The sequence below is a fragment of the Ursus americanus genome, chromosome 24 (assembly GCF_024610735.1).
Source record: "Ursus americanus isolate L20-20 chromosome 24, mUrsAme1.1.p, whole genome shotgun sequence".
Lineage (NCBI taxonomy): Eukaryota > Metazoa > Chordata > Mammalia > Carnivora > Ursidae > Ursus > Ursus americanus.
In genome coordinates this window covers 42,565,774-42,588,989 of record NC_142150.1, presented here as the reverse complement: position 1 = coordinate 42,588,989, position 23,216 = coordinate 42,565,774, and the positions used below count along the sequence as shown (strand labels likewise).

The window sequence follows — 23,216 nt, the reverse complement described above, 5'->3', positions numbered from 1 at the left end:
AAGGAGCCTGTCTTCTGGTTTATGTCTTCCTAGAGCCTCTTAGAACTTCTGGTCTCCTGTTGATGGACCCAGTCATCGCATTTTGCAAAGTTCAGAGGATCAGATTGTTCTAGAATGTTCTTCAAGGTAATTGAAGATGCTCTAGAGAAGACCATAAAATGTTAAGAATCATTTGTCTGCTTAAGTTCTTGTAAGTCACATGTGCTCATTAGAGAATCACATATTTTATTTTTAAGTAATCTCTACGCCCAACATGGAGCTCGAACTTGAGACCCCAAGATCAGTTGCACGTTTCACCAACTGAGCCAGCTCAGCGCCCCCAGCTATACTTTAAATCATTACATTGTGGTCTCACATTTTAATGTGTTCTGTAAAATATTTTTTTCAGAAAATGCTGTAAGAGACCATGAAAACAAATATAGAATGTGTTTGTAGAAATCAGGGAGAAGGAAGGTTAGGATCTATGGTAACAGTGAGAAGAAAATGTACTGCAGAAGGTTATGGAAGGAGCCACATGACTACCGTGCATTCTCCGGAGCCACAGTTCTCATACTGTCCTCGCCCCAGCTCACCTGAGGCATGGCACAAGGCCCCTGTGTCAACCCCTAGAGAGTCAAGTGTGCTCAGATCTCAGGGTGGATCCGCAGAGCCACGGGCCACACAGTAAAGAGCCCGCGCCACGGCAGGACCAGATGAGCATCACAGTGACTGAACATGCCGAGTAGTGCAACACCTCCTGCTTTGGGGGTAAATACCGACGGTCTGGGAGCTGCTTGGGACTCAGCTCATGAGGATGATCCCAGATTTTCCTAGGCCAGATTGTGACATGTCCTAGAAGTTGAGTCTAGCTAACATTTGGATTATTCTTTATCTTGCATTGTAGGGTCCCAGAGTGTTTTTAAAAGGCCATAACCAACTTGCTCTTTTGTACAGAACTTTTAAAGGAGCCAGGTGAGGGGCGCCTGGCTGCTTCACTTGGTAGAGCTCTCGACTTTTGATCTCAGAGCCATGAAACCCCCGCGTTGGGCGTGCAGTCTACTTAAAGTAGATAAATAAGCCAGCTGATTGCTCTGTGTACTTTTTTGTGCTTCTGCTTTTGGTGGAGAAGGAAGGGCTAGTGGGAAGGGCTGTCCTCCGTGTTTGTATCAGACACTCTTTTTTGTATCTTTTTATTTCTGTGGCCACCATGACATTTAGCATAGTGATTACTTCCTCCTTATAACAGTATCTGTAGTTGACGGTTTGATTTCCTAAACAGCATCTCCAGTGTATTACACTGTTGGTGACATGTCATCGTTTGTAGCTGATTCGACACTTTTCCCAGCCTGTCCCACCAGTAGCTAGCTCATTCACTGGTGGGCTTTTAAAGGTACTTGGAAGACAGATGTTTCAGTATTACAAATAACATTTAAATAGCTGGATGCCACTTTGTGCCACTGTCTTTATGCCACTTTGGCTGATTTATTTACATGCACAGCCACACATACACGGACTGTAGGGAAAGTGAGGTGTGCTTTGTCTTAGCGCACAAATGGGGCTTTATTAGAGTAGTTCAGTTGTAAAACTAGCTCCCTCATCGTTAGAGGAATCTGTCATTAAGAACTGGCCAGATGGTAAGAGTTTATTCTGCCGAATAGCTTGGACAAATTTAAAGAAATAAATTGTTGTATTTTGGAATATTGGGTAACTTTAAATAGAACATTTTTTGATCTGAAAATCATATAAATTTAGTCAAGTGATATTTGTTCATCTTAGCCCCTAAAGTTGTCTTACTATTTGATTTTCATTTTTTTTTTCAGAGCATGAAATAAAACATTTTAAAACTGATTACCTGGAATATGAAGGGTACTTTTTACTGTAGTCTTTATTTTTTTAAAGATTTTATTTATTTGTTTGAGAGAGAGTGAGTGAGAGAGAGAGAACACAAGTGGGGGAAGTGGCAGAAACAGAGGGAGAAGCCGGCTTCCCACTGAGCAGGGAGCCCAGCGTGGGGCTCAATCCCAGGACCCCAGGATCATGACCTGAGCTGAAGGCAGACGCTTCACCGACTGAGCCACCCAGACGCCCCTTTTTCATAGTCTTTAAAGTGCAAGAGGCTTTACATGGAGTTTTGTCAGAAAAGTAACATTTGAAACCTTACATCAAATGTATTTATTATAAAAGTAACGTATACTTTTAAACTTTTTTGCAACAATACAAGTATGTAAAATAAAAAGTGAAAGTCTTCTACTTTCTCATCCCTTACTAATAAAATTCAGGCTTTTAGGAATTTAGGTTTTAAATTTAAAAGTTTTTGGTCCATCAAAAATCTGCTTCAGCTTTCAAAATCTTGTATAAGTCTAAAATAAAATATAAACCATACTCCTGTTACTACTGCTACCACTTTAGCCAGTTTTGTTTCCTACATCACAGTCTAATGAATTTGTGGATTATAATGAAGACTTTCAGATTCTCTTAAAAACCAAGACCAAAATAAGAAGAAAAGAACGAGGAAGATGAGAGGAAGCCAGTGGCAGTATATTTTTAATTATCACTGGGTGTCCTTCTGTTTTTTGTTTTTGTAGTCTCTTTGTCTTACAGTTCACCCGTCTAGGGTGTACAATTCAGTGGTTTTAGAGTCTTAAACATATTTGATGCATTCCTACTACTTCTTAGGTCTTGAAATTTCTGTGTTTATTTCTTTTTTATTTTTATTTTTTTAAGATTTTACTTATTTGAGAGAGAGAGCAAGAGAGCATGGGTGGGAGGAGGGGGAGAGGGAGAAGCAGGCTCCCCGCTGAGCAGGGAGCCCGATGCGGGACTCGATCCCAGGACCCTGAGATCATGACCTGAGCTGAAGTCAGACGCTCTACCGACCGAGCCACTCAGGCGCCCCGTCTGTGTTTATTTTTTTTTTTTTTAAAAGATTTTATTTATTTATTTAACAGACATAGAGACAGCCAGCGAGAGAGGGAACACAAGCAGGGGAGTGGGAGAGGAAGAAGCAGGCTCATAGAGGAAGAGCCTGATGTGGGGCTCGATCCCATAACGCCGGGATCACGCCCTGAGCCGAAGGCAGATGCTTAACCGCTGTGCCACCCAGGCGCCCCAATTTTTAAAAAGACTTCATATTGTGGGGAATTTCAGATACACACAAAAGTGGAGCAGAAGAGTGTAATGAGCCCCAAGTACCCCAATATCCGTCTTTCCCTCTGACCAGCCCTTCATCCTCGCCCTTGTTCATTCTCTGGGCTTATTCTGAAGCATATTCCAGATATCACACTAGTGTTTCCATGAAGGTTTCCATCTATATCTATATAAGATGATTAAAAAAAAATGACCATATTGTTTACATCAAAAGATTTTAGTAATTATTTGATATTAACCAGTATTCAAATTCCTAATACAAAAAATTGTAGTTTTAGTTTATATATGACAGCTAGTCTTTATTAACATGAAAAGGTGGCAAAAAATTTGGAGTCCTGTTAAATATTTATACAATATATTTTTAATATCTGCTTCAAATAAACTTGTGCCTCTGAAGTAAAATCCCACAGATTCTGAGATACAGTTTACTTCCCATCTTCCCGCACAAAAAAGTTCTCTGACCTCTTTTTTGGCAGTATGAGTCTGTCTCTGGTTGGCTTATCGGGATGAGGCCTCTTCTCTCTCTTTTCGTGAAAGTCTTCACTGGTTTGAGATTTCTTGGTCTTGCTCTCTTGTTTACAGGGTTGAGGGAGCCTGAACATTCTGTACTGAGGAAACAGAACAGAGGGTTGAATGTGGCAGAAGTCCATCTTGCCTTCATGACGGTGCTCTCATGGTATAAGTAATGCACTCATCTGGGGGTGGGATGGGGTGGGGAGGGGTGGGGGAATCCTTAACAGAATTTATTTCCACTGGTGTGAGTATTAAAAAGGAATGGCCTTGGGAACTAAGGCAGTTTGTAACTTTGGATGAAGTGACTTGCTTTTGAGAGCACCATTGGGCAGGGGAAAGGGACTTCTGTTGGCTGAATAACCCCCTTAACTGTATCTCCCTAAGAAGATACAGTTCGAATAATAACAGCATAGGAATAACCACAGTCACTTAGAATTTCGTACAGGTCAAATCCCGTTACAACAAACTTCAGTAGGATATCCAAATTCCATATTTGTCTTTTCTGACAAAGTATCAATAGACAGTATATCATATTACAGAACTTTTTTGGTTCTTAACTTTCCTTAGGGAGAACAAGCACAGGATTTAACGTTCTGGGGGCATTTTGGCCCCATTCAGTAACCAGATGAACACCACAGCCAGTTTCCCAGCTCGGACCACGGGCGCGAGTTTGCCCGAAGCCGGCTGGCTCCGTCGCGGAGGCCGTGCCTTGAGCTTCACAACGTGGCCGGTCCTTTATTCGTGCCGGCAAGCAGTGTAGTGAGCAGCGGGATTGCTGGTGCTTTGGGGGAAGACTCACCGTAAGTGAAAGATGGAGCCCCGATTTGTGAGGACCCGGTAGGCCGCAGGGGAGAGAGGGACACCTGAAGTCCGAGTCCGAGGTAGCAGCGCGGCCGAGGGGGTGGTCTGGAGGGAAGGAAGGAGCCGCGCTTTCGTGGTACCCAGTTGCTCCTCCCCGGAGTTTACCACGTCACAGGCCCAAGCCGTGTGGTCAGCAGTATTTTCATTTTCGTAGCTTTCATTGTAACGGGATTTACCCTGTAACATCTTTGCATCAGAGAAACGCAGATGACACAAATGAAAGTATATACCCGCATTTGTGCTTCCTGTACTTTGTACAAAATGAAGTTCACAGGACATTCAGGATGTTACTGAATATGTGTAAGTGCAAGTCTTTTGCAGAGAGCTTCGTGAACGTGGACTGTGGTTTGCCTCTGCGGAGGAAGCTGCCGCGGGCACTGTTTGTGCAGAGCGCGTGACAGCGCCCGGGGCGCGTGTCCGTGCAGGGTGGACGGGAGCGCGGCTCTGACGCGCTGGGGTCTTTGAGTGGCGCTGGCGTAGCTGGTGTTGCTTAACGTGGCATTTTTTTTTCCCCTGTCCATACTTTCCACCCTTGGTACAGGTGTTTTTGATAAAGCTGTGGAATGGAAAGGTATGTTTTTCATGGGGTGTTCAAGAATCTTTTACCTTAACATTTTTAAAAAGTTCCCTTTATGGGCTTCCTTCTGTGTCTGGCTGAAGCCGGCTTTGTTCAGTTTTAACAAATAACATTTCTAGAGGCAATATTTGAGTGTAAAATTTTGACATGATGCTTAAGTTTCTGACTTGCTTTTCTCCATCCCCTTATTAAAGATAGTATGAAGATTTTTAAAGCACTTGGGGTGGGGGGTTGCTTTTAAAAGATACGAGCTGTGCTATGAAGAAAGAATGTAGCCAGAGAGTTGCTTAAGGTAGTTAAGGGTCTGGTTGTTATTGCCAGATCCCTGGTTTCCAGTAACTCGCAGTTTCATTGAGGGAAGTGCTATAAAAATATCCCTTAATATATTAACATATATTAAGTGTAAGGACTTCATTAAATTCGCATGACCCTCTTTTTGGTGGAGGAAGAATTCAGATTGAGCCAGTGACAGGCTGAGCGAGCAGGGCTAGTCTGTGAAAGTGGCAGGTTGGCAGGCTCGTCGCACGGGTTCTGTGCCAGGGCTCCTGCCTGCACAGGGCTTTCTTCTCTGTCCCTGCTCTGTGCTGACCGTGGCGACTTGCCACGGGTGCGTGCACACTCCCTGTTCTTGCAGGAAGGAAGCTTCCTCAGGAGAGTGTTGCCTTGAAGGAACCACCTAGCTAAATTGGGGAGACCACTTGACCATTTGTCTTGGGAAGGCCTGATTGGAAGAGCGCCCCCTATTGACATCCTCAGACAGTGAAATTGTGAAAAGGTACACGGCTGTTTGGGGTCAACAGCACATTCCTTTTCCTGTAAAGAAACGAAGCGATTCCTCGGGTGTTGGTCCTAGTGCTGGGCACTGGTGCTGCATTTGTCTGCCGCTGGTGACTTCCGTGGGTTGAGAAGCACTCAGTAAAGGTCTGTGACGTTTTGTAAACCCCGACTGTTCTGGCGGTTGCAAAGTTAGTGTCTGTTTGGTGTTCCCCATCTTACCAGAAGTGTTTGCTTTTTCTCATTCATAGAGGTCCTGTAATAAAGAGGGATCCGAACAACCTCAGAAAGAAAATGAATTTCAAGTAAGTAATTCAGTCCGTTCTGCGTCTGTCTGAGGTGTAAGCGGTGTTCGTGGTACCTGCCCGCTCGCCGCCCCCAGAGGGCCGCGGCCGTGTCTCAGAGGATGGGCTCTTGCCGCGCGGGGAGCCACCTCAGTAAGCACGAGCGTGCCCCGGGTATTTTTAGTTCCTCCTGAGGACAGGCAGCGGACGTGCGGTGTCCTTAGGGCAATCTAAACAGCATCTGGGGTGCCGAGAGAAGGCGGTTTGGGGAGACGCTTGTGCGTGACAGGACGCGGAGGCAGCCCGGCTCGTGTGCTGTGCCTCTGACCCCCCTCCTTCCGTCCGCGCAACACGGAAGCAGGCACGTCCCCGGGTGAGCAGGAGGCCTTTCCCGTGGGCGGTACCCTGGTCAGAAGGGCCTCTTCCCAGTTAGAATGCCCCCCCCCCCCCCGCCCAAAATGCTTATGTTCAGAAGAGCTTGAGGTCGAGAGTGCTGAGGTGTCGACCTGGTCCCTCTGCAAAGCTCAGAAGTGGGGGAGCTCAGAGCAGTGGTGTCCACAGGCCAGGGGGCGAACACCTTCGAGCACATGCAGGTTTGCACAGAAGTACGCACGCCCCCACAGCACAGACGTAAGTGCACTGGTTTTACTCGCTGTAGACTAGTTATTGCAATCGTTGAGAAATAGGAATTAAGAAGAGGTGAGATTATAAAGGAATGAAAGTACTGATGTTTCCTCCTCATGTGGCGGTGGATTGTTCCGGGTACGCCCTGCTCCGGAGACCCCGGTCTAGTGGATCTAGAACGTGTGCTCTGGGTGACGCTGAGTGAGACGCCACTGGGCGGGGAGCGATGGACATGGAGTTTTCCGCCAGCCTGAGTCCTCAGTGTATAGGCCTGTGTGTGTCCCGGTGGCCGACGAGGCTGGGCCGTGGGGGCCTCCGCGATGCCAGACCCACAGTGCGTTCCCAGTTCTGGTTAACTTGGCTTCTCAGCGGCACCTGGCAGCACCTGCCCTTTCTGAAATGTTTTCTTCCCCTCCTTGGCTCCTTTCTGGGCCTGATCTCGTGTTGTCTGAAGTGCCCCACGACTTGCCCGAGGCCCTCTTCCCCTGCTGCCCCTCAGCACCACCCACTGCCTGCCTCCCCTAGGCCGTCTCACCAGGTCCGAGGCTGAACACAGGGTCTCCGCCCCACTCCCTCCGAGGAACGTGTTTCTCCTTTCTCTGCAGACAGAAAGCCAGGAGGCCCCTCCGAGACGCTTTTCTCCCTCACCCCGTATCTGAAGCACGAGTCTGTTGTTTTCCCGCGAACTCTACCCTGGGCCTGTGCACACATCTCCTTCAGCGCCGCGCACCTCCCTGGTCCAGGCTGCCCCCGTCTCCTCTGGGGGCTGTGCTTCCATTCCTGCTCCGGTCGCTCCTCTGATCAGGTCAGCCTCTGGCCTGACACCCTTCGGCCCTCGCTGTGCCCCAGGTCAGCTTCCCCGTGGCCTGACTGCTGAGCTGTCCATTCTTTTCAGTGTCCTTCCCCATTCTTGCTCTCCAGCCACGTTGTCCTCAACTGTGTGGTTTTCTTCGCAGATACTGTTCCCTTCCAGTTGGAGTGCTCCCGACTTTACCCATTTCTCACCCCTGCTTCTGCTTGTAATTAGGACCTCACTCAAGGGTTGCTTCCCCACGGAGCCCTCCTGCTCTCTAGACTAGGTGTGTCTCTGTTTCGTGCCCTCACCGCGAGCACCGTCTGCCTCTCTCTGCACTTCCTCTGGCTGTAAGTTTGCAGCATGATGCGATTTGTGTCTGCCTCCTATTCTCGTGAGGGTCTAGACTCAGGGCAGGACCTCACCGCCTCTTGCTGCCTCGCGGTGGCTGTCATGCCCACTATCCAGTGGGATGCAGATAGAATTATCGAATGCTGGCTGCAGCCGGAGCCCATGCACAGCTCTGGAACATTCTGCCCCTCGCCTGCTGGTGCACACACTCCTCGTCTCTTCCTCTTCTCAGTCCAAGATGTTATTTGAGCCCCTTTGGATGGCTGGCCTTTGTCTGCAGTCTTTGACTCCTCTCATCTGAATGTTTCCTGCACTAACTGGCCTCTCTACAGCCTCACTGTCCCAGAGACCCCTCCCCTGCAGCTCCCTGCGGGAGGATGTTTTCCCATCACATCCTGGTACGGTGGGGGGTGAGGGGGGTGTCTTCTTGCTTTTTGCTCGTTCCTGCTTCCAAACCATTTCTCTTCTGTTGAAGACTCTCCTGAGAGCTGTCCTGGTTCAGTGAAGATTTCCCCGTCTGGCTTGGTCTGTGGACCCGGCCACCTTGCCCTCTCTGGGGCTGCACCCGAGCAGCTGGGAGGACCCCTGGCCTGTCTGGGAGGCTCGCCCTCCTGACCTGGCCCCTCCCTGCCCCTGGCTGGTATGTTCTCAGCCCTCATCTTCCCACTTCCAGCCCGGGAGCCATCTACATTTGTACCCGCCCTTCCCTTGTGCTCCCAACTCCAGCTGTCCTCTCTCCCTGTCCACGGGCGTGTTGCTGCTGTCCCTCACAGGGGACGGAGCTTGCCAGCCTTGCCCGCGTCTGTTCCATCTCTGTAGCAGGATTTCTTTTTTTCTTGGAAAAAAGTGTTGAGCATTTGGGACAGCACAGAATAACATAATAAACACCCTTACCCCGCTGCACAGAATTAGTAATTGATTTTGTCATATTGCTTGATTTCAGTCTTTTTTTGTATACGTTTATTTTTAACTTTTTATTTCAAACTAATTGTAGACTTACAGGAAGTTTGCAGAACTAGTACAGAGAGCTCCCCTACACCCCTTCCCCAGCTCCCCTGACGTTAACACGTAGCAAAGCCCTGGAGACCAGCACTGGCACAGTAACAACAACTAAGCTACAGGCCTTCCTTGAATTTCCCAGGTTTTCCCACGGATGCTTTCTTGTCCTGGTCCACGGTGAGGCCCGGACCCCACACTGCATTTGCTCGCTGTTCCTCCCTCGTCTGTCCCTCTTCCTCCGTGTTACTCACAGTCCGAGGCTCGTGAAGCACGCGGATCAGTTATTTCATAGAACGTTCCCTCAGTGTAGGTTCTCCGTCTCACCTTTTCTCATGACTGGAATGAGGTTATGCATTTTTAGCAAGAATACCACAGAAATGCTATTCTGTCTTCTCCAAAAGTTCATAATCTCGATATTCTTATTACAGGATTTTAATTTTTTTAAAATACAACAGTGTAGGTGAACTGAGTCGTGAGTCTGCACACCTCCACCCCCCAGCTGTCCCCCTTCCTCTTCCATTGGCCGTTCCCCCCGCCCCCCTGTCCCCTGCCCCCTTGCTCCTCTGGCACCATTCTTGTTCTCGTCACCAAGGACTTCCACGTTGCCCGGTCCAGTGTCCTCCTTGCCCTTCCCGCGTGTTTCCCCTGGGCAGCCGGCACAGAACGCCTCTCCTGCCCCCATCGGAGTCAGGGCTTCACGTGGTGGATTGTAGTAAAACCTTGACGGGCTTGTGAAATGTCAGCATTTTTGTTGCTTTTTAAAATGAAGTAGGCTAGAAAATACTGGAAGGTCTTGCACGGTGGTGAGCGTGTAAGTTTGTTTTAGGGGTTGGGTGTGTTGGATAGCTTGCTGTGTAAAACATGCTCCTTCCTGTGGGGACGGTCACGGGCAGTGCTCAGGCTCTGTGTCGGCCGTGCGTTGGCCTTAGACGCTGTCGATGCACTGAGGACTTCATGGCTGGCCCAGACCTCCCAGCTTCTCTGAGCTCATCTTGTCCTCTTCTTCCCTGACTGCTGTGCTCCACTCCCAGTTCCATGAATGCGCTTGCCTCTCACCGCTCAGGTGTCCGTGTCACCATCTCCTTCGAAGCAGCCGCCCCGCCCTGTCCCCGCCCTGTCCCCACAGTTTCCCCCGGCTGCGCTGGCCTTGCACATTCTTGTCCGCTTCTCACACTGGAAGGCGGTCCCTGCAGGCAGCGCTCGTGTCTTGTTCGTGTTTCCTCAGGGCTTAGCACAGTGCCAGGCACGTAGTGGACATCCAGTAAGTATTTTGGGGCTGAATAATATGAATGTTTCGGAAGCCAAAGTAAATAGTTTCAAGTGGAGGTAGGACCTTCTGTCCCGAGAAAGTCGGACCAGCTGTAGGTGGGTGGCCGGTGGCCGCGCCCGGGCGAGCTGAGGCAGTGGGCTGGGGGGTGCGGGTCCCGCCCTGCTCTCTCCTGTGCTCCTTTCCTGAAGCAGCAAGCAGGAAGGTGTTTGGAGACCTAGTAGTTACAAAAGGGCTTCCAGTGGTTGATGCGCTCATTCGAAGATTACATGCTGTCCTTCTTAACCTATGCATTTTTCGTGCTTCTTAACCTGTCCGTATGTCTTAAGTGTTTTCCTTCGTTTCTTCCTCCAGATTCTTTCCTCCACACGCAGCTCCCCTTTCTCCCTACCGGCAATAAATACTGAATTGTAGTATTACATGTGAACAAAGAGATCTCTTGTTTACAGTGTTCAGTCCCAGAGAGAATCACAGAGTGCTTGAGTCTCCGTCTATCTTCTCTCCACCGTCCCAGCGACAGGCTGACGTGGCTCTGGAGGACTCTGGGCAGTGTGTGTTCAGCCCAGTGACCGTGCGGCCTGTGGAATGCGTTCCCGGTGGCCTTTGTGCTGAGCGGACGTGCTGCACACGTGCTAGGCCTCCTGAAGGAACGCGGTGGGGCTTAACCTCTGTATAAAGTTCGCAACTTCAAACTCGAAGGCCTGTTAAGGATGGGGCACGAGCGTGTGTTTTATATGGAGCCCACCTCGACGCCCTTGAGCTTACTCACTTTACATGGAGGGAAACCGAAAAACAAATTTTAATTCTGATGAAACCTGGATGCCTAGACAGGAGAAATCCTGACAGAACTCTGAAATTCGGGGTGGGGGGTGCAGAAGGCTGAGGGCTGTGCAGGGCCCCCAGCGGCAGCCTGCCTGCTGCCACACCCTGGAGCCACCAGCTCCCGGCCTGCCTTCACCGCGGCATTTCGCTCCGTGCGGGTTCCAGGTGGAGAGTTCGAGAGACGCCTTGCAGACCGTGCACGCTCTCCTGCGGGCATCTCTGGCGCTGGACGAGGGGCCAGCAGTGACCGTACCTCTTCCAGGAGGTTCTCCTCTCACACCCTGCTCTGAACTCCGTGGACCTAACAGATGAATGCTGCATTTGTATTGCCCGTGTCTTAGTCTGCTCGGGCTGCCATAGCAGACGTTCATTTCTCACTGGGCTGGAGGCTAGAGGTCTGAGGTCAGGGTGCTGGCCCCGTTAGGTTCCTGGCCTGCGGGTGCTGCCTCCTCCCTGTGTCCTCACGTGGCAGAGGGACGGAGGAGGGACAGCAGGCTCTCTGGGACCCTTCGTATAAGGACACTGATCGCATGGGGGCCCCACACTTGTGACCTCATCAATACCTAACCACCTCCAAAGGCCCATCTCCAGGCACCTCCGCACTGGGGCTTAGGGCTTCAGTGCGTGAATTTGGGGAGGACACAGTTTAGCTCATAGCAGTCCTAGACACAAAACTGCAGATGAGTAAATAAAGATGAGGCCTCACAAGGTAGTCAGACCCCAATTGTGGCTGACACAAGACAGTGGCTAAACTATAATTGTGGGGGGTCACCGACCAGCAAGTCTGTTTGCTCCCCCAAGTGTGGAAGTGACCAAATTACTTTTTCCTCTAATGTGGTTCCGTGTCCTTTGGAAAAATAACTTCTCTGTTTTCTGGTTTCTTCTCTATAACTTTAGCACCCTGTCATTGCCTGAGTAGGTCCTGTTGAGTGTCTGTTTTTATAAGCTGAGTTTAAAGAGCTGTTTCACTTTCGGCAGTGTTTCTGCGGGATTGTAGTCTCCAGGGGGCATTTCTTAACTGGGGGTGAATAAGGATCACTGGAAAGCATTTTCTAGCCACACTTGCCAGCCTCTCCTCAGACACAGCGGCCTAGAGGCTCACTTGCTGTTTAATGGCAAAGGACTAAGGAGTGAATTTGAACTGAAACCAAAAGATAGTTTTTGAAGGCAGGATGATTCTAGATTCCACATGGGCTATTAGGACTAAGATCGCATCTGAGCGTCATTGGGTTTTGACAAGAGACAAACGTTAAAATGGCAGCAGGGAGTAGATTAGGGGGAAGAGCCGAGCATAGACCCCGTGAATGCTCCATGCCAGGGTGCTCTTTGGACCCAAAAACAGGCCCAGATCTGTCAGTTGTCCTTAAGGTTGGGTTTGGGGGCAGAAGACCCCTGTGGCTGGTGCACTCCTGCTCCACGCTCCGGGCTGGAAAGCAGGCTAGCACGACCAGAATGGATGGCATTGTGGTGGCCTTTGGGAAGATGCCATGGGTGGAGCTCAGAGAAGGTTTAAAATAAATGCAAGTAAGAAAATACCAATAGACACTGTTCTATTTTTGAAATCAGTGACTGGGTTAAACTTGAATTTTCAGTCTCATCAGTAGAGTGTGATGGTTGCAAGCGAGGATCCTGCGGATTACAAAATGGTGGCCTCTGTTCCTTCGTACTTAAAGTGGGGGTGGCACTGGTAGCGCCCGGAGGTAGGGTTGCCGGGGTTAGATACCACCACTCCCGTGGAAGCCCTTGTACCTGCACTCAGTAAACGTCCGGTGTGTTGTCTGTTTTAGGGGGCCGAGGCCATGGTTCTGGAGAGCGTTATGTTTGCCATTCTTGCAGAGAGGTCTCTTGGGCCAAAGCTGTACGGCATCTTTCCCCAAGGCCGCCTGGAGCAGTTCATCCCGGTAAGTTGTGTTCTCGACTGGTCAGTTGACAGGTGCCGCAGGCAGAAGACGGATTCTTTGTCTTGGTGCTGCAGGAGCCTGAGATGTCGTGGGCTGACATAGTAAATGGGACTTAACATGATGAAACTGTATCAGAAGTAAAGAAAAAACAGATTTCTGTTGAATTTACGTTAGAACCTCTGTCTTTCCTGCAAAGTTGTTCACCTAAATGAAGAATGTATATGAACCCTTACGTCCCATTGTCCCCTGCAGCTGTTTGCCCTGAACCTTTCCCCTTGCCCCTTGTTCCTCGCAATTTCTAGACTGCCTTTAGAACTCGCTGCAGAGCCCCGTGGCCCTGGCCACACCAAGCCACACCCGGGTCTCTGCTTTGTCTCCCAGCTCACTCCCTCTGAGTCTCCCCAGCTCCCATGTGCCAGTCAGCTTCCTCTGATGTTTCAAAGCCCAGCTCAAATCCTGTTTCCAGGAGTCGGGACTGTTTGCATTTTCTTGCTGTCCTGAGATATTTCCAATGCTGCCATAACACCTTCACCTGTGTGAGCTCCTCAAGGACCAGGGTCACGAATGGCGGCCTTCTTGTGCCCTGCCTCCCATGGCCACCTGTGTGTGCAGGGTTGCCCTGTACAGTCGGGCAGGTGATTAAGCACCAGACACCTGGCTGAGGGGATGCTCTGCTTGCCAGGACTCAGCCCGTGTTCAGCAGGATGCTGGAGGAAGGGGTGCTAATTGTCTAATCCCCACTGCCCAGGGGTAGGAGCCTTCTTGTGACCTGTCTCCCAGGAGGGCGCCCTCTGCTGGTTGATGCGGTTGCGCTTTCTGCAGCTGCCAGCCCCCGGGTGAGCCGAAACCAACGGCTGTGCCCTCACTACACGCCTTCAGTCTCTGCCCTGGCACCTGGCTGGCCACTGGCGGGGTTTTCATTTATAACTGTCCCAATGAAGACCATAGCATCCGACTGGCATGAGAATCAAATGAGAGAATAAAGTATCTGAAAGCATGGAAAATCTGAAACACTTCCTATGGTTAGAAGTGGCAGCATCTTAACACAATACTGAGTGTTAAAACCAGATTGTGGAATGCTACAGATAGTCTACCATTTTAATAAAGCCCACTGAAAGCAAACTAAAAACTGTTTAAAATATACATGTGTGGTAAAACTTCTCTTTTTAGGGAAGGTAAAGGACCAGTGAGCGCAGCCCAGAATAATGGGACTGTCCCGTCCTGGACCAGGATCCTGGGTTGTAGCATCTGTGGGACTGATACTATTCTAGTTCTGAAATTGTAGAGAACGTTGTATATAGTGAAGATTCTTTACAGTTCTGCTAAAGTGCTAGGTTGAGCTATGTGTAACTACCAGTCATCAACTGATTTGACCCCAGAAATGGTGATTTCATTTGGCTCAGCCTGCTAGCCTGTGTTATTTCCGGGTTAACTCTTGAGAACTGCATGGGGTGGGATGCATTCCACCTCGTCTGGTTCCCAGAGCCATTTTCCAGAAGGCCCAGGAGAGTAGTGACCTCTGAGGACCCTGGTCAGTCTCCTATTGATCTCTCCTGTGCTGGGAAAGGAGCTTGGAACTCTGAAATAGGTTCATCTTTGAGCACAGTTAGCCTTAGACTTCCACGATGCCAAAGTACTGGCATTTTTTAACAGAGCCATGTGAAAGCTGAGTTCCCTCCCCTAGGAGCTGAGTTCCCTGTCCTTAACCTTGGCCCAATCACTTGATAACTTGGAGGATTCCCGAGTGGAGGAAGACACGGTTAAACCTGCTGCTTCCTTTTTTTTTTTTTTTTTAAAGATTTTATTTATTTATTCGACAGAGATAGAGACAGCCAGCGAGAGAGGGGACACAAGCAGGGGGAGTGGGAGAGGAAGAAGCAGGCTCATAGCGGAGGAGCCTGATGTGGGGCTCGATCCCATAACGCCAGGATCACGCCCTGAGCCGAAGGCAGATGCTTACCCGCTGTGCCACCCAGGCGCCCCAAACCTGCTGCTCTCCGTGAGCTCTGAGCTCTCATCATCAGGCTCCCGCCACTTGTCAAGACCTCCCTGGCTGGGTGCCGGCCCAGAGCCCTTGCCTGCCTTGTCTGTTCTAGGTCAGAGCAGCCCCGGCAGGGACTCCGTGTCATGCTTCTCATGTTATAGAAATCAGAAAGTCAGACGCAGAAGTCTGAGTAGCGGGCCTTTGCCATGTGACTTTGAAATGAGGATTCAAGCCAGAATTTGAGCTGGGTGTTGTCTAACTTGGAGACACATCCTTCACCGCTGTGGCTGGGTGCTCTGGATTTTCAGAGGAATGCCTCTTTGGGGTTCTCTGGGGGAACAGTGCATGTGGACAAGACAGACAGGTCTTAGTTGATTGTGATTTCCTCAGGAGGAGCTGGGTAAGCGCACTGGTGGGGGCTGGGACCCTCTGTTTCTTCATTCAGCTGTGTGCTCCGAGAGCCTGTGCCGTGCTGCAGATGCCACTGTGGCTGAGGGGGGCATGGCTCACCCTGAACTCCTGGCCGGGCCTCTCAGGAGGACCCGTGCTGAGCACCACATCTTGGCTGCGATGGGTCAGGCCGGGGTGTCCGAGCCACTGAAGGAGTTGGACACGGGCTCATGCAACAACCCTGAGCCCGGAGCTTTTAGCAGGGAGGAGGGCACGCTGTAGTGAGGGAAGAGAGAAGGGAGGGTGGAGTCCGCCTAAATGCTTGTATGTGAGAAGGGCCTTCTCACAGTTAAAAGGGTTCAAAATAAAATTGGCCTGTGGAGGTAGCCCCCTGCTTTCTGCGAAATGCCACGGCGGTCCCTGAGTCACCGTCGGCGGGGCGCGTTCCTCAGGGAGTTTCGTGCGCAGCTGAGACACCCTGCACAGCCGGCTGCCAGGTCTTTGCCTGGTGTGATCGCACCCCTCCAGGCTCCCCCGAGAAACGCTGTTTTCTGACTCCCTTGTTCATTCCAGAGCCGGCGCTTAGACACTGAAGAATTAAGTTTGCCAGATATTTCTGCAGAAATAGCCGAGAAAATGGCCACATTTCATGGTATGAAAATGCCATTCAATAAGGAACCAAAATGGCTTTTTGGAACAATGGAAAAGTAAGTGGTCAAACCGCTTGGCTCTAAGTTATCTATTAGCGGCTGCCAGAGGTTCCAGAGTGAGTACTCGCTTGCCACGGTGGTCAGAGGGCTTCCTCTGGTCCGCCGGGCTGAAGGGTGGGCAGGAGAGGAGCTTTCTAGAGAGCCTGGAGCCCCAGGCTCTGTCCCGGGGATGGGGGCTTCCCGCTGCCACTGCGTGATTGTACTTGACAGGAGCCCCCCATAAGCCGCAGCGAGCCGAGCAGTGATTTTGTTCTCCTTTCCTGCAGATACCTGAATCAGGTGCTGCGGATTAAGTTTGCTGGGGAGCCCCGGGTCAAGCAGCTCCATCGGCTCCTGCGCCTCAATCTGCCCCTGGAGCTGGAGTGCCTGCGGTGAGGAGCCCGAGGCCAGGGCAGCGGGGGTTTCTGAAACAGAAGCCGTGGGGGCTGGTGGGGGGACCGTTCAGCCTGAGCTCTGGGAGAAGGGGGGGCAGGAAGCTTGGCCTGCGAGTAGGGGCGCCACGCGGTCTCTGGGGCGCACTCACCCCGAGCGCAAGGAGGCACTCATGGTGACAGTGGCACTGAGGACGTGGAGACCAGGATGGCGTTCGAGGCACTTGTGTCTTATTAGGAGAGACAGAGACAAGCAAACGTGTCCCCTAATGTCATATTGTGATGAGAGGTGTGACGGAAACCAGGGCCGGAGCCGACTGAGGAGGGGGCCCGCCCAGGGGAGAGCTGGGTGCGCGCGGGGGGCCGGCGTGGAGCTCCGGGTTGAGCTGGGGCCGTGTGATGGCAGTGCTCTCAGAGCGCATGGGGACAGCACTGCAGGGAGGCTGCGTGGCGATGCTGAGCACCAGTCCAGTACCCGGCGTGCGGAGGCATCTGACCTACGGTGTGATTCCCTTTCCAGGTCGCTGCTTGAATCCACCCCTTCTCCAGTTGTGTTTTGTCATAACGACTGTCAGGAAGGTAAGAATTGCTGCCTGTTACGTGAGGCCAGGTGTGTGTGTCTCCTTAGAAAGCGGCCTCCAGCGTGTGTGACGCATGCCAAGTGTCCGCGCAGAGGGCGTACCTGCGTGAAATAGTGGCCCAGCTCCAAGTGCAGTATTTATAACCCTGAAAAAGAATGAGGTCAAGTTTTTATGCAGATCAACAGAAAAGCTCCAGGATATATTAAGAGAAAAAAAGCAAGTTTTAGAAAAACACGTGGGGTGTCCTCCCATTTTTGTAAAAAATACATTCATAGAAGAAAAATGCAAACATTCGCTAAACTGGGAGCTTGGATAAAGGACTGAAGCTTCCTAAGTCACATGTTTGTTCAGTGTTTAACTCTGGTGAACACACAACTTTGATAATCTGAGAATGCAGTAAGAGGTGACCGCCCCTGCTCAGTTTTGGGGGCCTTGCCCTGGCCACACCTTGCAGGTAGTCGAGGCCACCTGCTGTCCTGGGATCAGTTCACTCTGCCATGTCCTTGAGTTTCTCTGCCTTCCATAAAGTACGACGGAGCCTCCATCGAGCTGGGCAGCTCCCGCCGGTGCTGCTGTGGTGCCGGGCTTTGGTGAGGCTTTGCCTTGCTCTCTCTGTCCTCTGCATCAGCGCCGGCTCACGTCCACCCTTGGGCCCTTTGCCAGGCTCAGCAGTGTGTTTTTAATTTTGACCACAAGTCCCTATTGAAGACCAGTCATCAATCAGACATTAGTGTGATAGTTTAGTTTATTAATTAGCTGATCATTGTTGGCCAAGTCGAGCAGGGTGTAGACGTGTGTTAGCAGGCGATAGTCATCTGTACAGATGTCACCAGTGGGGCCTGAGGGACGTGTGCTGGCCAGTGAGAGGCTGGAGGAAGTGGGGGTTGTACATTTACTTAGTCTGCTGTTCTGGGCATTTCCTTTTAAGGGCCCCTGGAAATGCAAGGTGTGTGCCGAAAAACTTAGAAAGAGCTCCTCCTGCAGAAACCCTGGAGAGAGCGTAGCCAAAAAACTAGCAAAGCCTGGCTCACCGGTGCCCACCTGCCAGCCCGGCAGTGACAGATGCTGGATACCGTGTCACGTGGGGGGTGGGGGCTTGGAACGGATGCCTGAAGAGCCATTCTGGCCGCCAGTTCACTTCGGGCCCAGAATTCAGCCGTACAGGAAATATGGTGGAAGGAACGCTGCCTGTGGTCTCCTTGAGAACCAAGCGAGGGAGAGCAGCAGGGCCCTGCGGTGGCTGAGCTCGCTGTAGCATCCTCATCAGGGAGGACAGCAGGACACAGCTTCCTAGCTGTTGGGGAGGTCAGGTCGGCCAGAACTGCAGCAGGCCAGTCAAGCATTTTCCGTCGTGGCCCTGTGTGAAAAGTCCGGGGGGTGCTGCCCCAAGCTGAGGGAGAAACATTCTTGTTACCGGGTGAGCGTGGAGCCATGTTACTCTCGGGCTGCCGTGAACAGGGGCCCTTGTGTCAGTGTGACCAAAGGCCTTCTGCGGGGGGCCGGGCCTCGGGGGGCGGTGCTGCTCCCGGCGCTCGCTCACCGTGTGGTTGGGGTTCCCTCACAGGATCAGAACCACTCTTGGCCCTTCTGTTCAAGGACTTATGCCTTCAGCTGTGCAACACGCCCCCGGTAAATGGCACGTCATCTAAACCTTTTTGCAGGTAATATCTTGATGCTGGAGGGCAGAGAGAATTCTGAAAAGCAGAGACTGATGCTCATCGACTTCGAATACAGCAGTTATAATTACAGGTATGAAACCGCTACAGGAGGCAGTAGGCAGCCATGCCACGGTACCCTGGGAGCCAGCACACTCCGTCCCAGCGGCCTGCGGTGGCGCCGGAAGCAGCCCGGGCCCGTTCTCCACGGGTAGTGGGGGGCAGCGGTGTGAGCGATCAGAGCGTAGAGTGTGGTGTTTTGTTGGCTTCCGAGATCAGAGCACTGAGTGCAGGGAAATGCTCTTGAACAACGGCTCCTGCCTGGTGGGTCGGGTGGCGCTTTTGTAGCCTCAGAGGGCTCTGGTTCTGGTAACTGCCCTGTTGGCTCTCCCTGTCCCTGAGGCAGTCGTCCTTGGGGGACCTCAGGAAGGACAGTTGTTGCTGGGAGGGATGCTCGTGACTCGGCCTTTTCCCTTCCTTCTCTGACCAGGGAGCCTCGGGGCATGGCAGTTTGCCCCCTTCTCTGCAGCTCTTACCTCTTTTTTAGGGGATTCGACATTGGGAATCATTTCTGTGAATGGATGTATGACTATAACTACGAAAAGTACCCTTTCTTCAGAGCGAACACCCTGAAGTACCCCACCAAGAGACAACAGGTAGGGGACGGCTGTGTGTAGGCTTGATAGTAGGTGAACTGCCTGAGTCCGTTTTATACACTTAGACTCGATTGCATCTTTGTTTTTGTTTTTAATGACACCCCCCCCCTTTTTAAAGATTTTATTTATTTGAGAGAGAGAGAGATAGCGAGAGAGAACACAAACCGGGGAGAGAGGGAGAAGCAGGCTCCTCACTGAGCAGGGAGCCCGATGTGGGACTTGATCCCAGAGCCCTGGGATCATGACCTGAGCCAAAAGCAGACGCTCAGCCGACTGAGCCACGCAGGCGCCCCATAGGACACCCTTTCTAAAGGACACCCTTTTTAAATCACAGAATGGTTAAGCAAACCCTTTTGCTCTAAAATGTTATTTTGTGTCAGGACAAAAACTTGACATTTTAATCCCTGTGCTGGAGATAACCTGTATTCATTCATTTGGAGAGCACAGTCTCTTTTATAGCTCCTTCTAGTTTTTTCCAAAAAGCCTAGCCTCTGATCTGCCTCCTGGCCTTCTTTGTGGGGATCACGGTGATTCCCATGTGTGTTTCACTCTGTGCAGACAGAAGTAGTCTTTTGGGCACCATGACTTAGTAGCTGCTGTGCTGTTACAGTTCTCTTTCCTGTCCTGAGTATGGGGGGAGGGGCTGCATGAAGAATCACCCCGTGGGGGGCGCCTGGGTGGCTCAGTTGGTTAGGTGTCTGCCTTTGGCTCAGGTCATGATGCCAGGATCCTGCGAGCCACAGGGAGCCTGCTTCTCCCTCTCCCTCTGCTCCTCCTCACCCTGCTTGTTCTCTCTCTCAAACAAAATCTTAAAAAAAAAAGAAAAGAAAAGAAAAAGAAAGAATCACCCTGTGGGAAGTTCCTCCTTGGGAGCCTCTACTCCATTCCTGAGCCCACCGTTGGAGCTGTGGGTTGAGAGTGAGTGGGTAGCGGTGTGGAAGCAAGCTGGGCTGGGGAGAGGGTACCCCGAGCCTGTGCAGGGCAGCAGCCCACCCCCCTACAGAACCCTGTTATGGGACAGCCCTTCCCCTGGCACCCCTGCCTGCTCAGCAGCATTTCGGGGAGGTCAGAGCGGCGTGAGGACAGGGATGCAGTCAGTTGCTGCTCAGATGTCTCTTGAGCTCTCACCTGTGCCAGGCACGGTGGCTGTGTCTTCAGCAGATGGCCCACATACTAGGGGGAGCCTTTCAAGTGTTGACTTGCTGTGGGACCAAAACCGCGTTGCCCTCTTCCCGCCGCACTGTAAGTAAGGCCGACAATGACGGGCTTGAGTGTGTCCCAAGCAAAGTGCCAGACCGGTTCTGGGCCTTGAGGTCATGCTGTGTGAGAAGGAGGTTAGGGATTCCAGTTTCTGCCGTACTGAAGGGAAGCCCGACCTTTGTAAAAACTGGGCAGCCCCAGAGGTGTGAACTCTCCAGCCAGGAGGAGGGGGGTTTCTGCCGCTGAGAAGACAGGTTCCGCTGCGATGGAGGCAGAGCTGTGTATGTGCTCGGACCGCACAGCCACGGCAATGAAGGCAGTTCCAGTTTTTCTGAGCCGTTTTAAGAGTCACATAGAGGTGTTGGTCTTCATTAGCTTTCTGCACCTGGTAGGTAACCTCATGCTTTTCTCTCTTTAGTCCACTAATGAGATGTGTTAAAATGTTAAACCGTCTTAGAATCCCTAAAATACACCATTTTGAATGAGGTGTGTGGTTTCGGAGTGCTCTGTCAGGTCCAGTTAGTCTCTTATTTAGGAGTTTTACATCTATGCACACATGTGAAACAGGCTTTTAATGGTCATTTTAAAAATGATTATTCATATCTGTTTTTGGAATAAAAATTATGCTAGTCTAATAAAATTAGTGTCCCTTTGTAATTTTCTGGAACAAATTTATGAGATGACGTTCTTTGAAAATTTGGTAGACTTTGTAAGAAAGTGTGGTCCTAGAACTTTTGGCGAGGGAAGGTCATTAGTTACTATCTCTTACGGTATTGATCTATTCAAATTTTGTGTCTTCATTGGCCAATTAGAGCATTTAGTATCTCCCAGAAATTAACCCATCTCTGGCAGTTCAAGCATGGGTTTTAAAAACCGTGCCTGGATTTGAATCCCAGATCTGCCACTGTTCACTGTCACCTGCGGACTCTGTGTGCTTCCATTTCCTCATGTGCAGAAACAAAGGCTCAGGACGGTGCCTGCCACGTGGAGTTTAATAGGCACGAGCCATCCCCTTGCCTGTGCCAGGCTTACTCCTTCCGGAACGCCCTGCTAGGACAGCGCGCGAACTGGAACGCTGCTTTCTGGTGGTTGGGGGTGCTCCCTATGAAAGCAGCCTGGGAGAAGGCAGATGGGCAGGGTGGTGGAGAGGCGGTGTTGGCATTCCAACTAGATGATCCGTTAATGATGTTCTTCTAGGTAAAGCAACTGCCCACTTTTTCCTCATTTATAAAAGAAAGTGAGTGGTGGTTTGCTGCGTTCTGGTGCCGTTTGGTATAGTGTGAGGTGCTGAAGAACGGGGTCTCCTAAATCCTGATTCACGTGCAGTCTACACGGGGGACCTGGTAGAGCCTCTTCTCTAAACCAGAATCAGACCTTGCCACTCTACAGACAGGAATGTGTCCTCTCAGCACCACAGAGGTGGAAGGCCCCTCCGCGTGGTCTGGTCAGCGCCCACTCTGCCCGAGCCTCTGCCAGTGACCTCGGGCTCCCTAGTGCCCATCTGCGGAGATGCGCGACGTAGGCTTACCCTGCTTTGCAACCGGGCTGTGGGAAACATGGGTATGGAGTCCATTCCACCTCAGTGATTTTGTCCAGAAGTGGTAGTGGTTCCCTATGCTCGTCTTGCCGACAGAGTGGCCGTGAGTCCGGTAGAGCTCTGCCAGGAAGCCGGAGATCACTGCCACACCGGTGAGCTTCTGCGCTCCCGCCTGGCACAGAGCTGCTCCGGGCTCCGCCGGCCGTGCGGGTGTCCACTGGATGTGTCGTGCTTCCTGACAGCTGCTGACTCTAATGTGATTACTTTTTTTTAAAGCTCCACTTTATTTCCAATTACTTGGCTGCATTCCATAATGAATTTGAAAACCTCAGTAATGAAGAAAAGTCCATTATAGAAGAAGAGATGTTGCTTGAAGTCAATAGGTAACTTTTTTGTTGTTGTTAATTTATAAAATAGCTGTCCGTTTGTAGAATATAATTGGGGTGCCTACTTGCAGTCCTGAGTATTTTAGGAGCTTCTTTATACCCATACATTTCTGGGACTTGTACTTAGCTGAGCACTTGGTGCCTCTCCAGAGTTCAGCACACAGCAGGTGTGGTGTGCGGGGCCACGGCACGATGATGGCGTTTGGCACAGTAAGCCACACCTGGGGCCTGCACGCTCTTGTCACCTGATGCTCATGGAGTGGTGGGCACCATCTAATAATGGGTTTCTTCTAAAAACTAATTACAAATTGTGAGTGTTCGTTCTGAGTCTTGCTTTTAAACTCTTTTTTCAATAGCTCTCAAAGCAGGGCTGAGAAACTTCTAGATTTTGTGAAAGTCTGGACCCCTGTTTATCATACACATCTCTCTAGTCCAGAGACTTGAGTTACTCCTATTCTTTGGGCTCTCTTAGAAGATTCTTTGGTAAAAATGTTTAAGTGACTTTGGCCCACCTTGTCCTCTCCAGCCCACTTACCACAGATGCCCCCTCTTCCTGAAGTGTCCACACCCCTGTTGCTGGGCATGTGGCCACCTTCGCTGTCCCAGGGCTCCCCCTACCGCATAGATCTTCCCTCTCTGGTTTTAGAATGGATGGAAATAGAAAAATGAGGGGGGCCCGACAGAAAGGGTAGTCCCAAGGGATGTGTAATGGGTCAGGGACCACAAGAAAAACAGTCGGGTTTGAGGAGGACACTGAAGCATTCAGTGAAGCCCACAGGCACTGTTGTGAGGGGAGCTTGGGTTCGGCGGTGACGCGGGCCATGGCGTGGCGTAGAGATGGGCAGTGCGCTCTC

At 51.0% G+C, this 23,216-nt stretch overlaps 1 protein-coding gene across 3 annotated transcripts in view; it reads left to right on the top strand.

Moving 5' to 3' along the window:
• Positions 1-23,216, top strand: part of CHKA (choline kinase alpha) — a 58,591-nt gene that overhangs the window by 28,878 nt on the left and 6,497 nt on the right. Inside the window, exons 3-11 of one of the 3 annotated variants that reach the window (XM_045775940.2) lie at positions 5,042-5,071; positions 6,103-6,156; positions 12,779-12,892; positions 15,840-15,973; positions 16,243-16,347; positions 16,868-16,926; positions 18,590-18,677; positions 19,131-19,239; positions 22,253-22,359. In XM_045775940.2, the coding sequence (XP_045631896.2) occupies positions 5,042-5,071; positions 6,103-6,156; positions 12,779-12,892; positions 15,840-15,973; positions 16,243-16,347; positions 16,868-16,926; positions 18,590-18,677; positions 19,131-19,239; positions 22,253-22,359 (800 nt within the window). The remainder of the gene's footprint in view (positions 1-5,041; positions 5,072-6,102; positions 6,157-12,778; positions 12,893-15,839; positions 15,974-16,242; positions 16,348-16,867; positions 16,927-18,589; positions 18,678-19,130; positions 19,240-22,252; positions 22,360-23,216) is intronic. The other 2 variants (XM_045775938.2, XM_045775939.2) reach the window with 2 other exon arrangements.